The following is a 12455-nucleotide window of genomic DNA, read 5'->3' on the forward strand; positions in this document are numbered from 1 at the left end:
TCTTCCATAAAAAAATTCTAGTGTGATGGCTTCATAAAAACTGATCTAATTATTGCGCTTACAAAAACTTATATTGATCTCATGTCAATGCTTGTATGAACAGAATATTTGTAAACCATTAACCATATAAATATGAATAAAAACGAAAAAATAATATAAGTCTCAACTGTAAGTGATTAAGTCTCACTCGATTATAGTATTCATACTCTTTCATTGGTAATGGTCTGCATTTAGAGGTTGATAAATCCCAAACATACCAAGGAATGTAATTGATGATAATTACAAACTCAACTGGTGACTCGATACTTCCACTATTTAACATCCAAACCTGCTTATGAAGCTTATTGATTAAAGTGCATTAAGTTCTGTTCTGGTAAATTTGTTAAAGTTAGCTGACTTAATCTATAAGGCGTACGGATTAAGGAAGCAGCAATATTAACCGAGCTCATTTCCAGATAGATCATAGAAGCTGAAGACGAATTGTACTAATGTACAGCTTGTAAATTGTAATATCAAAAGTGAGAGGTTGGTCACAAGTCATAACACTGAAACAGATGTATAGTGGGAGAAGCGTATCAGTAGTTGTGCATGTATGAATAGTTGATAAAAACTATTGTTTGAAACATAAAATATAAATTTTTGTGTGTTTATATATTAATAATTACAATACATTGTACCAATAATTGTGACTACAAAATTGCTATTGCTATGACATGTACCTTTAGTTGTAAAAAGCAACCAATCATGTGATGCCACATCAGCTGCACAAGTATAGGGGCCTCTTTTGCACGACTATTGGTCTCACTTTTTTGGGGGCTGTTTTGGACACCTTGGCACAAAACATGCTGATGTGGCACCAATTTTGATGATGTGGCCCTGAAACCTTAGTAGCAGGGGACTTGCCAAGTAAGCTGTTGTAAAAAAATTGGGAGTGATTTGAAATTTCCATGGATTTTGAGAAACGAGAAGTTAGTGTGCACAATTACTGGATCCTCTCCCCTAGATAAAGATTGAATGCTTTCACATCAAGTGGAGGTCGGCATACTTCCAGATTGTCAATGAAAGTGGAGGTTGGCATACTTCCAGATTGTCAATGAATTTGATGCAAGTAAAGCTGAAGAAACATTTGCTTCTCCTAACCTTTTTGGGCAGTGCATATCCAAGAAGACTACAAAGTTAATGTAGCATGCAACTATTTTGTTGTCTTGATGTAAGAGCACCAGATTACATGATATGACTAAATTTTCGTGCATTTGGCTAATGTCTGAACAAAGCTCAGAACCCATATTGATAGTACAGTTTGAGATATTGAATTTTTTTTCAATTTGTAATATTTAGTAACATTTTTCTTTTCAAGTTTTTATTCCGAGGTTAATTGATATGTAAGTATGAGTTATTTATTTTGAAGTACTAGTTTAAAAAACTACCCAAAGCTAAAATGGTGGCATTAGATAGTTTGAACACACATGACCATTTGACAATTTTATAAAGATTTGAACATATTGTAATAAGAGAAAGGCATCCATCGCATATTGGCAAAGCTGCTAAGTTGTCATTGTATCTTCTTCAGATAACTATGAAAGTACAGTGATGAAGAATTCTCAAGATCACAACTGATGAGAGAAAAAATTCTGGTACTTTATAAGAGAAGGCAAAATGTGATTTTTGACTGATTGCATTTTCTCCGACTACCGTAAAATCTGCAACGAACACTCCCTTGACCTCCTTATTCTGATAAGGAGTTGAAAACATTGTCACTGATCATTGCATTCTACCCAGTTCTAAACGAAAGACAAATGCAATGAATATCCATCTATTCCAATCAATGTAGGTTGTAACCACAATAAATTCTTTTTAATTCTCCACCGTTATTGCCGTTTCCTAATATTTCCTAATTTTCTTGCTACTCCAAAGATTACTGCTTTACTCACAATCCCTCTATCTAGTCCACATGCAAGAGCCATGGCTCCTCCAATTAAAATGAATTTCCATCCATTTCCCTGCCGTGTCTTTGATTTAACATTTCCGCCCTCTGTTTCTTTGGAATATGATATAATATCTTGTGAATCCTCAGTGTCTTTGGAAGATAACCCCAATGCTCTAGATAAGTCCGTAGGCACTTTTGAGTTAATTCTTGCCATAAATGCACATCTTGATAATGAAGCTCCGGAATGCCTCTCCACTTTATATGCACATATCCCACGTTCTATATTCCGAACAGCTCCCCACATTCCTTGACGGACTCCAAGCTTAGCAATCTCCCATGGGATTCCCATGTCTTCATGATGAAAGAGCACGACCTCACAGGCAGATAATTGTCCATCTCCATTCCTCGATTCCACTGTTGTTGACATAAAAAGGGGGCGAAAAGTAAGTGTGTGCACGAAGAATAAGAATCTGAGAATTTATATAAACTAAGCAAAAAATAGTAAGTGCTTAGCATAAGAGGCTGCAAAGTATAATTAATAATATACCTGCTCGGATGGACCAGCTGGAATAGTAGAGGTCAACACGCCTTGGTTTATTGTGTCTTGGGAGTGAGGGATATGGTACACCCTGCACACAAAAATTCAGACTATACATTATTAGCTGCCCCACCTTAAAATTTACCATAATCTAATAGACTAATACAATTTGTTAAGAAAATAAAAGATCCTTATAATTTTGTGAAACTTTGAATGGCTCCATTATCTCGAAACCACTCCACAACTATATAGTTTTGGACAGATAATTTCTTTTATCATGCAAAAGGTTTGACCATGTAGTGTCTTCATCTTCACACAACTCTCTTAACAGTTCTTCTATGTGCTTAGCAAAGTCCACACAGTTAGAAGCTAAGTCACAAGGTTCGAATTCGACAGCCATGAAAATCGGATGAAATTCGACGAGGGAAAAATTCAAAAAAAAATTCGGATCAAATTCGCCTTCTATAATTTTGTTTATTTTTAAATATATGCATACTCCTAATAAATTATCAGAATAGCGACCCTTGTTGGAGAAAATCCGAGGGCGACCCAGCAGTTGCAGACACCCATGACCCAATAGATACAAAGCATATACAAAGAATACCCACGACCAGCTGAGTTGTGTTTAGAGATGGATAGCAGTGCTTTATAGAGGAAATTCGATTAAATTCGATATTTTTTATGTAAGTTTGAAATTCGATTAAATTCGATTTTTTTTATAGAAGTTTGAAACTCGATTAAATTCGAACCTCATCCATGAAAATCGCCGTATCCTGTGACTTAGGTTAGAAGTTGGCATCAATCATTTAGACCTCTAATTCTGCATTCTACTTGATATGCAAGTAGAACAAATGTACATACAATAGAGGAACATGTTACTTTATCAATCAGTTTCAGGGCTTGCACATGATACCAATCCAAGTCATCAAAGATCTATCTCCTAATGTTTGCTTGCTGTGGATTGAATATTTTACAGTTTATTCTCAAGGCAAGTTTTCAGTGATTAATCCTAACACAGTCCAAAAGAAAATTTTGAGGATATTTTCAACCAATAATAATACAGGAAGTACTACTTCCCATGGAAGTACAAGAATTATGCTTTATTGAATATTCACATTAGCCATCATGACACAGCTGAAACTTCTTAATAGTTTAACTGCAGTTTGGACAAAAAAGAGTTATTTTCTGTGATCTTCTGGTCATAGTATGTTTAACAAATAAGGAACTGGCAAAATGGAGGTTCGCAATTCTTTTCACTAACACCAGAGTTTGATTTGCACCAAATTAAACCTCAACATAACTGGTGAAGCGTGTCAAACAATATGTTATTTTTAAACTATCACCCCTAAAATTGCATCCTTACTATGTCCTTTCCCTATCATTAACTGTATTCTTTACTAACAACTGTAGCCCCTCAAAGAAGTATCTTATTACCTTTGAAAACCAAAGAAAAGAAATTATAGAAAATGCTACCACTATACTAATCTAATGGCAAGTTTGCAGTGTCACACCTTTGTAACACATAAATACGTTCTTCCAGACTCCCAAATTCGACGACCAATCACATATTCCCGATCACTACAGAAGGCTGGGAACTGCAGTATTTAAAACAATCATAAGAAAATAAACTAAAACCCAATAAATTCTAAAAGCACAAATTTATCTCAATCCTCCATTATACCTTTTTAATCCAATGGACAATCATTGATCCTGTCTGAGGACATTCTTCTAGAGTCTTTGAGTAAAGTTGCATGTCATCCCACTTAGCACGAAATTCATCATCCCAGAAAAAATCTCTCAGGAGTTCAGGTGTGACATCCTCATATACTGTTCTGCTTCGGTATTGCGGAGGACCAACCTGTATTTGGTATTAGCGTATCAAAAGTTAACTTACAATCTTGTAGATAAGGACAAGCAACAAAGTAGCTCATATGTTCCTAAGAAATTGGCAAACTATAAGAGATCCAATATCTCTTACATCAGTTAAGAGAGGAAAACTACCTTTGGATCACGTCGCCAAGCTTGGTAGCTCATAGTTGGAGTTGCACGATCCATGACCTGATGCCACACAGGACCACCATCTTTTACTTCAAGAAGACGACATAAGTGCTCCAAGTCCCCATTTGTTACAACTGGCTCCTTTCCCCCATGAGTGATACTGGAAATGCACAAAAATTGTCATCCATCTATATCTTAAAGCAACTAAATTTATAAATCATAAATCATTCATGAGCTCATTACAGTAGTGCATGAGCAAAGATGAAATCAATACTGATGAATGCATTCATTATAGTTAATACTTTAGCTATAGTTATTTAGTTGAAGATCAGTCAAATTAATATGCAAGTGATATAAGTTAAGGTATCATTCAAATTTCAGATATATATAGAAACAAATTAAAAGGATGTAGATAGTGGGAAGTTGTGGGCTGGAAGCTATAAATGTCTGGGTAAGATTTCTAGCTTAAAATATAAGCTTCCCTTACGTAAATAATCACTCAAAAAAGAATCAAATCAAATACACAAAGGGCAAAAAGAATGATTCAACAAGCAGTTGCTGATCCTAGAAGCTTCACTTCTTACACGTGAGATTGAAAAACGGCCAAGGCTTTTGCAACAGAGACAATCCCTGCGGCCCCACTATGACCGTTCCCCAACTTTTAGATTCTGTATGGGGCAAAATTGATAAGTCATAATCTCTTTCTAATATCCCCTTTCAAAGTATTTTACAAGTAGAAACGAGAAGAGGCACTCTTCTGTTTTGTAAGTTTTCATAATATAATCTCAAGAAGTAGCCTATTTAGAATAAATTTGGCAGGTCTTGTAATTTCTCTTCTATACTATGCACACTGCATGGTATGACTCCAATATCCGTCTTCTGTAAATAACTTGAGGTTCTACCAAGGGACTTTGAGTTGTTCAAAAATAAAGAAAACTAAATAAAAGCAAGATCATGACTGTTAAATCAAATATTTCAGAAATGTATAACTGCAAGGACATCCTAAAGAAACTCCAAAAAAAGAAAAACTTACTTAAAATAGTCTACCAAAATTGAAATTATCATAATTAGTTCTCCTGAACTTTTATAGAAGTCTGGAGACAAATGAACACAGGTAAGTAGGTATTTTTAACAGATAAGATAAAATTCACCATAAACAGTGATAACCATAAAGACAAATGAGAAAGGTACAGGAACAAATTATGGAACAAACCTAGAAAGCATTCCAAAGTGTGAGAGAAGATGTAATTTGGATATAATATCAACAAGCATTTCTATACCATCTTTATATATAGATGAAGAAGCCTTTTTTTGAATTACAAGTAGCTCATAACACGAATGGTTAGAAATTTGATAAATGGCCACAACAATTGATGAATTTTACTTCTATAAGATACGTAGGCCAGGTGAAGTTATTAAAATAATGCTCTTACTGTAACCAGCTCACAGCCCAGATTTTGCAAAGTTGAAACAAATCATGTAGGATAAAGCTGCATCATTTACTGGAAGTAGAATATTGAAATCAGCATATTAAAGCAGAGTATAAGTAGATAGGACATCCCATCACTCTCAAAATCAAATTTGAGAACTGTAAACTTAACATCCAGTGCTTATTGAAGATGTCTACTGGTTCATGGTCCAAAAATATCTATGGATAAAACATATGGAAGTACGACATGATGAGTTACATATGTCTAAACATTCTTTAACTAAGAGAAATGGTACCAGATAACTACTCAGCACCGGATAGCGACGAATAGCGACGAATTCGCATTGAGACCAGCAACAATGATTGCACTGCATCTTAGGAGCAAAACCAGAAGCATCTATGATGCAAACTAAAAAACAAATTAAACCCAAAAAGCTACTAGATTTTTTTGGATAACTTAACAGGAAGTTGTATCTAAGCCTCAAATTTTTATGCAAAAATACCCACGTGATTACTCCAATTGACAAAGAGATTTTGTCTAGCCAGCTTAGCCAAGTTTCAAAACTCATTGCAGCATATCAAGACTAAATATTGACTTAGACCACATGCATTGTTGTTTGACAAAAATTCATATTTACATAAGTGCTCAACAAAAAATCAAGTAAAACCATAGAACATGACTCTGTCCATGATTAACCAAGTGGTTAAGAGAAGTGACCAATCTTAACTGACAGCCAAGCGCAATTAATAGGCATGTGATTGGGTGTTAACTTAAGTCTAAGATCACAGGATTGCTTCCAGTTTGGTAACCAGCGTATATATCCTACTGGAAACAGCACCCAGAAATCCTTACAAGCATGGGTGCTGTTTCCTGAACTGCACCACATATTATGTATTCAAATTTCAATATAAAAAATTGTGTTAAGCATGAAAAAATGCTAGCCCTACCACAGTGCCATGTCTTGTTGCTGCCCGAGGCTGACCTAAGTGGTCGTGATTGTCGTTGTAGCAACTGACCATGCTCATTGTTAGGGGCATGCCTTCTTCACTGTTTGGCTATGGTTTACAAACTCCAGTAGTTAAGAAACTTCTATCTTCAACAAACCAACAGGTTCAGTTCAACAGGAATTTCTTGTGTTCCAAAGAAAAAATGCAACAAACCCATAATTCAAGATTCAACATTCTATCCATGGTTCCAAGGGCTACGGAAATTGACTAGGGCAAATTCTAATCTTGTTCAATCACCAGGCTCACTCATCGGGAAAGTAAGTTGCACATAGTTTGCCAATGCAATTGTAAATCATAACACGGACGAATCCCAAAAACAGCAATAACATATACCATGAAATGAATGAAGAAAATGAAAAACAAATCATTCATAGAGGTGTGCCCAAAGCTTACTCTTCTTCAGGATTAAGCTGATGATCAAATGCTTCTTCACGTTCTGACTCCCAAGCCCTGAAACTGGTCCATAACTTTTTCAGCAAGGGAAATCCCATGAAGGCAGTCAGAGCAGCGCTGAATCCATGAGGAGCACTCAACAACAACTGAGGCCTCAGACTCCTGAGCCCCACAACTAGGAGACTAGCCCACTTGGGCTTCCAGGCCCATCCCACTACTAGCCCTATCATAACAGCCAACCAAACAGGGACCAAGCACATCACAACATCCACTAGGGTATCAACCACAGCTTCCTTTTGAAAGACCTGATACATCCCACCTTTATTACCACTGACAAAGTCCATAGCCAGTGCCCAATTCAACATCAATCCCAAGCACGCACAATTTTATTATCAATCCAAAACTTAGATGCGATTTCTCTTTTGCTTCCAAGGAGGATGAACCCGAAAGAATATAACAGGCATTTATTGGAAAAGCCTATAGATCCTAAGTGTATACATATATTGGTATATATATGTATAAGTGTTCTATGGGTTACAGTACTCTTAACAAGCAGGAAATGGGTACAGCAATTTCATGCCGAAATATAAAACCCATGTGAGGAATGTGGATAAGGATAAAGATAGAGGGAAATAACTCGGTGGAGAGACACCCCCAAGAGGGCAGTCTGGGATTGGTCCAAGAGCCAGATGGCAGATTTAACTAATCTAAAATTTGGGTTTTTTTAATTCTAATTCCGTACCCTAAAACGCGGAGACACGAAATTGGACTGCGGTCTGCAATTTATATACCATGTTTAATTTGCTTTACTCGTAGGTACCGGGTGAACAGATGAATTTTTGACCCCGCTTCTTAAAATTGTACTCTTTCTCGCATGCCTTTTGCATTGGTCTCTTATGACTCGAGGAAACCCACCATGTGAAAAATTTGAGTTGGTTGACGAAAAGAAAACGAGGGATTTGACGAGTTTTTTTGAGTTTGAAGTTGTCCAATTTTCTTCACAAAGATTTTTTCAACTTGTTAGTGGGTATAGTAGAGTCAAGGATATTTGGTACATAGTAAAGTTTATGTTGTGGGTGTTTAAATAATGTTGAATTCAAAGTTTCTTTAATATAAAAGAAATTGTTTTTTATAATTTATATTCAATTTTTTCTTATTCTATCTTATAGTAAATTTCATTGAAAATTGTATATCGTTTATATATTCTTATTGTTGATTTTTATTTTTATATATTCTATCAAGGAACATACCTTCTCTATGATCATTGTATTCAATCTGGGGAGTAAAAATCTAAGTTGATCTAAGGATAGTTTTCTATCTTTTACATTTGGTTATATTGTTATTTAAGAAGCAAAGTCCAGGTTGATACTTTAGACTAGCTTTCTAATCTACATTGTAACACTTTGTTTTTTCTTGGATATATTTTGTATTGGTCATATGGTGACTTAGAGGGCAAAGTCTAAGTTGATACTAAGGACTTTCTAATCTACATGATAAAACTATGTTTTTTCTCATATATTTTGCATTGGTCATATTGTCACTTAAGAAGCAAAGTCTTAATGGATACTAAAAACTAGCATTCTAATCTGCATGGTAAAACACTATTTTTTCTCCCATATATCTTGCATTGATCATATTGTGACTTAAGAACAAAATCTAAATTGATACTAAAGACATACTTTCTAATCTACATGATAAAACTTTGTTTTTTCCTCTAATATATTTTTATATTATAAATTAACTAGTCCTTATATTGTCATTTAGAAATCAAAATTTAAGTTAATACTATATAATAAAATTATATAATATAACATCGATCCTTCCTTAAAATTATTCCTTATGACAGTTTCATCTCTTTTATAAGACTGAAAATCATTCAACTTCAACTAACAAAGATTCTTTTTATTTGACTTTTACCTCAATTAACACGAATTGGTGGCCTAAGGTGAAAGCATTAGGGTTTATGGTTGACTAGTTTTTCTGTCGCTAGACGGAGAGATCGGCAATGGAAACGGAGCTTTTTATGTTGACGGACTGTAATGGAATGACGGTTACTTACGTGACGGAAAATACGAGAGCACCTACCTTGGATTAACTGTAGAAAATACGCCTTTTGTCGTTGGTGGATGACGTGGACTGGACGGAGATCCATTAAATTTCCACGTCATCATCCCTTATCGTTTGACGCATTATATTTTGACAGAGAGATGGAATTTAATGCTTTAGATGACGATTGGAGGACCCGTCAGTTGTGAGATTTTTTAGCACAACTTCGGTTGTCAATTTTCGATCTTTGAATGAGATCAAATCACCGCTTTGTAGAGTTGTAAGGCAACAAAATCTTATCCATAAATTTAGGCTGATTAAAGAAGAAATTAATGGAGGATAATTACATGAGAGGATTAGAGTTTGGTTTTAGATTTGATGTCATTGTCTTTGAGATTAAAATGAGGAAACAACCTTAAGAAGTTTAAATTTAGAGTATTCCAATAAGTTTGATTTATAATGTTGAATTCTAATGTATGAATTTGAAGTGGTATAATGTAGATTCTTAAAATATGTTTATTTTGATTTATGATGTTGATGTGTTTGTAAGCATTATGGTGTTTACAAACATCTTAAAGAAATGTTGGATTTTTAAGGTCATGTTCTCTTAGGTTAACCTCCTAGATCGATTAACACTATGATTCTCAGTGAAGATTCAAAATAAACATACAAAAGCGTGTAGGTGGCTTATATGCAAGTGATCTAATTTTATTTTTGTCCCTTCAAAAAGTGTGCTATAATAATTTCTCCTTAATGGTCATATTTTATCCTTCGTATGAATTAATGGCACATCGAATGTTGTTATATATCAAGACATATCCACATGGCACACAAACATGTTCCAAGTCATTTCATAATATCTAGTACAAAGGGGCAAGAGAGTTGGAATTCAAATTCGAATTTGTAAATTTGAGGTTCATTTTCATGCATTGCAAGCCCAATCTCAAGTGGCACAAAAGTGAACATGGGTAATGAAAAGATAAATCTAAGGTAGGGAATGAATGTATTGAGGTAAGTAAAAATGAGATGTAATAAATAAGGGGTGACCAGTGAATGTGTTGGAATAAATGTAAATGAGAGTAATTAGAGATGGATAGGGATCAAGACATGAGCCTAACCTAACACAAAAGTGTGTCACATATCAATATGTAATCGCATTGAAGATAGTGCATTACAAGATCAATCTCAAGTGACACAATCCCAAGGTAGGGAATGAATGTATTGAGGCAAGTGTGAATGGAATGTAATAAATGAAGGATGAAAGGTGAATAAATGTAAATGAGAAGAATTGGAGATGGATGGGGATCATGCCATGAGTCAAATCTAACACAAGAGTGTGTCACCTATCAATATGTAATTGCATTAAAGATTATCTGGCAAAATAGACTCAAAACTAAGTGGCAAATGACATAGGTTTGTGAATTTCCTCGTTATATTTTGCCTCTAATTTGATGTGTATGTGAATCTAGCATGGGCATACATTTCAAATCATATGGACATTCTTAATGATGAAAAGTAAATATTTAAACATCCAGTAAAACGATATAGGATCTACATAAAGTAATAGATCATTTTGGATTCATGTATGCTCCTTGGTGTGAGTTCTCCATAGAAACTCAAGAAATATAAAGTGTTGCTTAGCTTCTATTGTACAACTAAAATAGGTACAGTCTATGATTTAATTCAACTTCTATGAATATGAAAAGTAGAGAGAGAAGGGTTAGAGGTTTTCCTTATATAGAAAGTGATATTATAAATGCCCGAAAATTGCACAAGCAAGTATGATAGTGTACAATCATAACTTGACCATCCAACTCATGAGTCATGTGGCATGAAATACACTTCTTGTATATTTTTTTAACTTGATGGTAGATTTATAATCCTTCTTAACCTATTGTCCACCTCATTTGATCCCCAGCTTGACTCCTAAATCCTAGCAATACCCTAAAACCTTTTTTAAGAACTTTCGCTATAGAGTCACCCAAGAGATCTTAGGTGTCACCTAAGTGACTTGATTTAAGCTATAGGGTTGCTTGGTTGATCTACCTTGAAAAAAAAGGGTGACCTAGACCCTAAAAAGGGGCAACAGTAGTTTATTTTGCATTTATAGCCAACTCTTTGCAAGAAGTTCTCATTCCTTTTCCCCTCTCCCTCATAGCAAGGGTTGTGAATCATCTTTAAAATACTAGGATATCCTTGCAATTGCAATCCCCATAACATTCTCATGTCCTACAAAGGATTCTCTCACCTATATCCAATTTTTACGTAGAAGCTTAAAAGCTTCTCACAATCATCCAGGTATTTTTTCAATTTCCTTATATTTAGTTTTCCCTACATCCCACTATTGTTAAGAAGGAGCATCTTGTTGTGCAAAAGATGTTATAGAGGTTGGATCTCTTAGTATTCTTTGGTTAGAATATAAAGTTTTAGAACTTTCTTACATTAGAAAATTTTGATTAGTTTTTGGGTTAAAGTAGACTAAGTTTTTTAATTTGATTCATATTCTTGGAAATCCCTCAATCTCAACACAAGGTACTTATTGAAAATGAGTCCTCAATTCTAACACAAGGCAAACAACATCCAAACCATCACATTCTAAAATCAAGGAAACAAAAACATTTAATTGCATTACATTTAGAAAGTCTCATTTAGTTGCATTCAAAAATACAATAAGGAATTCCTTTTGCATGTGGTTTAATTGTACAATATTGATTTTGGTAAAAAGCACAAAAATACAAAGTAGATTTTCTTTTGCATTTGTTTTGTTCATTTAGAAGCATCGTCATCAAAACTAAAAAAACTAAAAAATAAAGAAGATAGAATCCTTTGGTAACATCATGAGGCACTCAACCAAACGCCAAGCTATTCAAACGTAAAATAATCTCAACAAGTCAAAACATCCAACAAATCAAACCATGCAATGATCAAGCAAGTGCAAACACTATCAAATAGAAGCACCGAATTATTTCCTTTGATCTCTCTTTTTAACACAATATCAATGTGTCCCAAAATAACGAAAGATTAGATTGAGGTATTGATCAGTGAGATTGAAGAAAACCAACCCATCCTTAAACAAATTCGAGAAGAAAATAAACCAAAGCACATATAAGAAGCAA

The 12455-nt window shown here is 34.6% G+C and overlaps 1 protein-coding gene across 1 annotated transcript; it reads right to left on the minus strand.

Moving 5' to 3' along the window:
• Nucleotides 1-1508: 1508 nt before the first annotated feature.
• On the minus strand, nt 1509-7971 carry LOC131073645 (uncharacterized). Its single transcript, XM_058010145.2, has 6 exons — nt 7294-7971; nt 4467-4623; nt 4147-4323; nt 3977-4060; nt 2475-2556; nt 1509-2341 (listed from the first exon to the last, which is right to left on the minus strand). The coding sequence occupies exons 1-6, from the start codon at nt 7656-7658 to the stop codon at nt 1869-1871; spliced, it is 1338 nt and encodes a 445-aa protein (XP_057866128.2). The 5' UTR covers nt 7659-7971; the 3' UTR covers nt 1509-1868.
• Nucleotides 7972-12455: the final 4484 nt, after the last annotated feature.

The sequence above is a fragment of the Cryptomeria japonica genome, chromosome 11, assembly GCF_030272615.1.
Source record: "Cryptomeria japonica chromosome 11, Sugi_1.0, whole genome shotgun sequence".
In the NCBI taxonomy this organism is placed as follows: Eukaryota; Viridiplantae; Streptophyta; class Pinopsida; order Cupressales; family Cupressaceae; genus Cryptomeria; species Cryptomeria japonica.

What these genes read in the sequence shown, in the direction of transcription:
- LOC131073645 (XM_058010145.2), bottom strand. Translation starts at nt 7,658, where the DNA reads ATGTTGAATTGGGCACTGGCTATGGACTTTGTCAGTGGTAATAAAGGT. An exon ending in CAGCTTAATCCTGAAGAAGA is followed by an intron (nt 4,624 to 7,293) that starts GTAAGCTTTGGG and finishes GTGCATTTCCAG; the next exon opens with TATCACTCATGGGGGAAAGG. An exon ending in TTGTCCATTGGATTAAAAAG is followed by an intron (nt 4,061 to 4,146) that starts GTATAATGGAGG and finishes TAAATACTGCAG; the next exon opens with TTCCCAGCCTTCTGTAGTGA.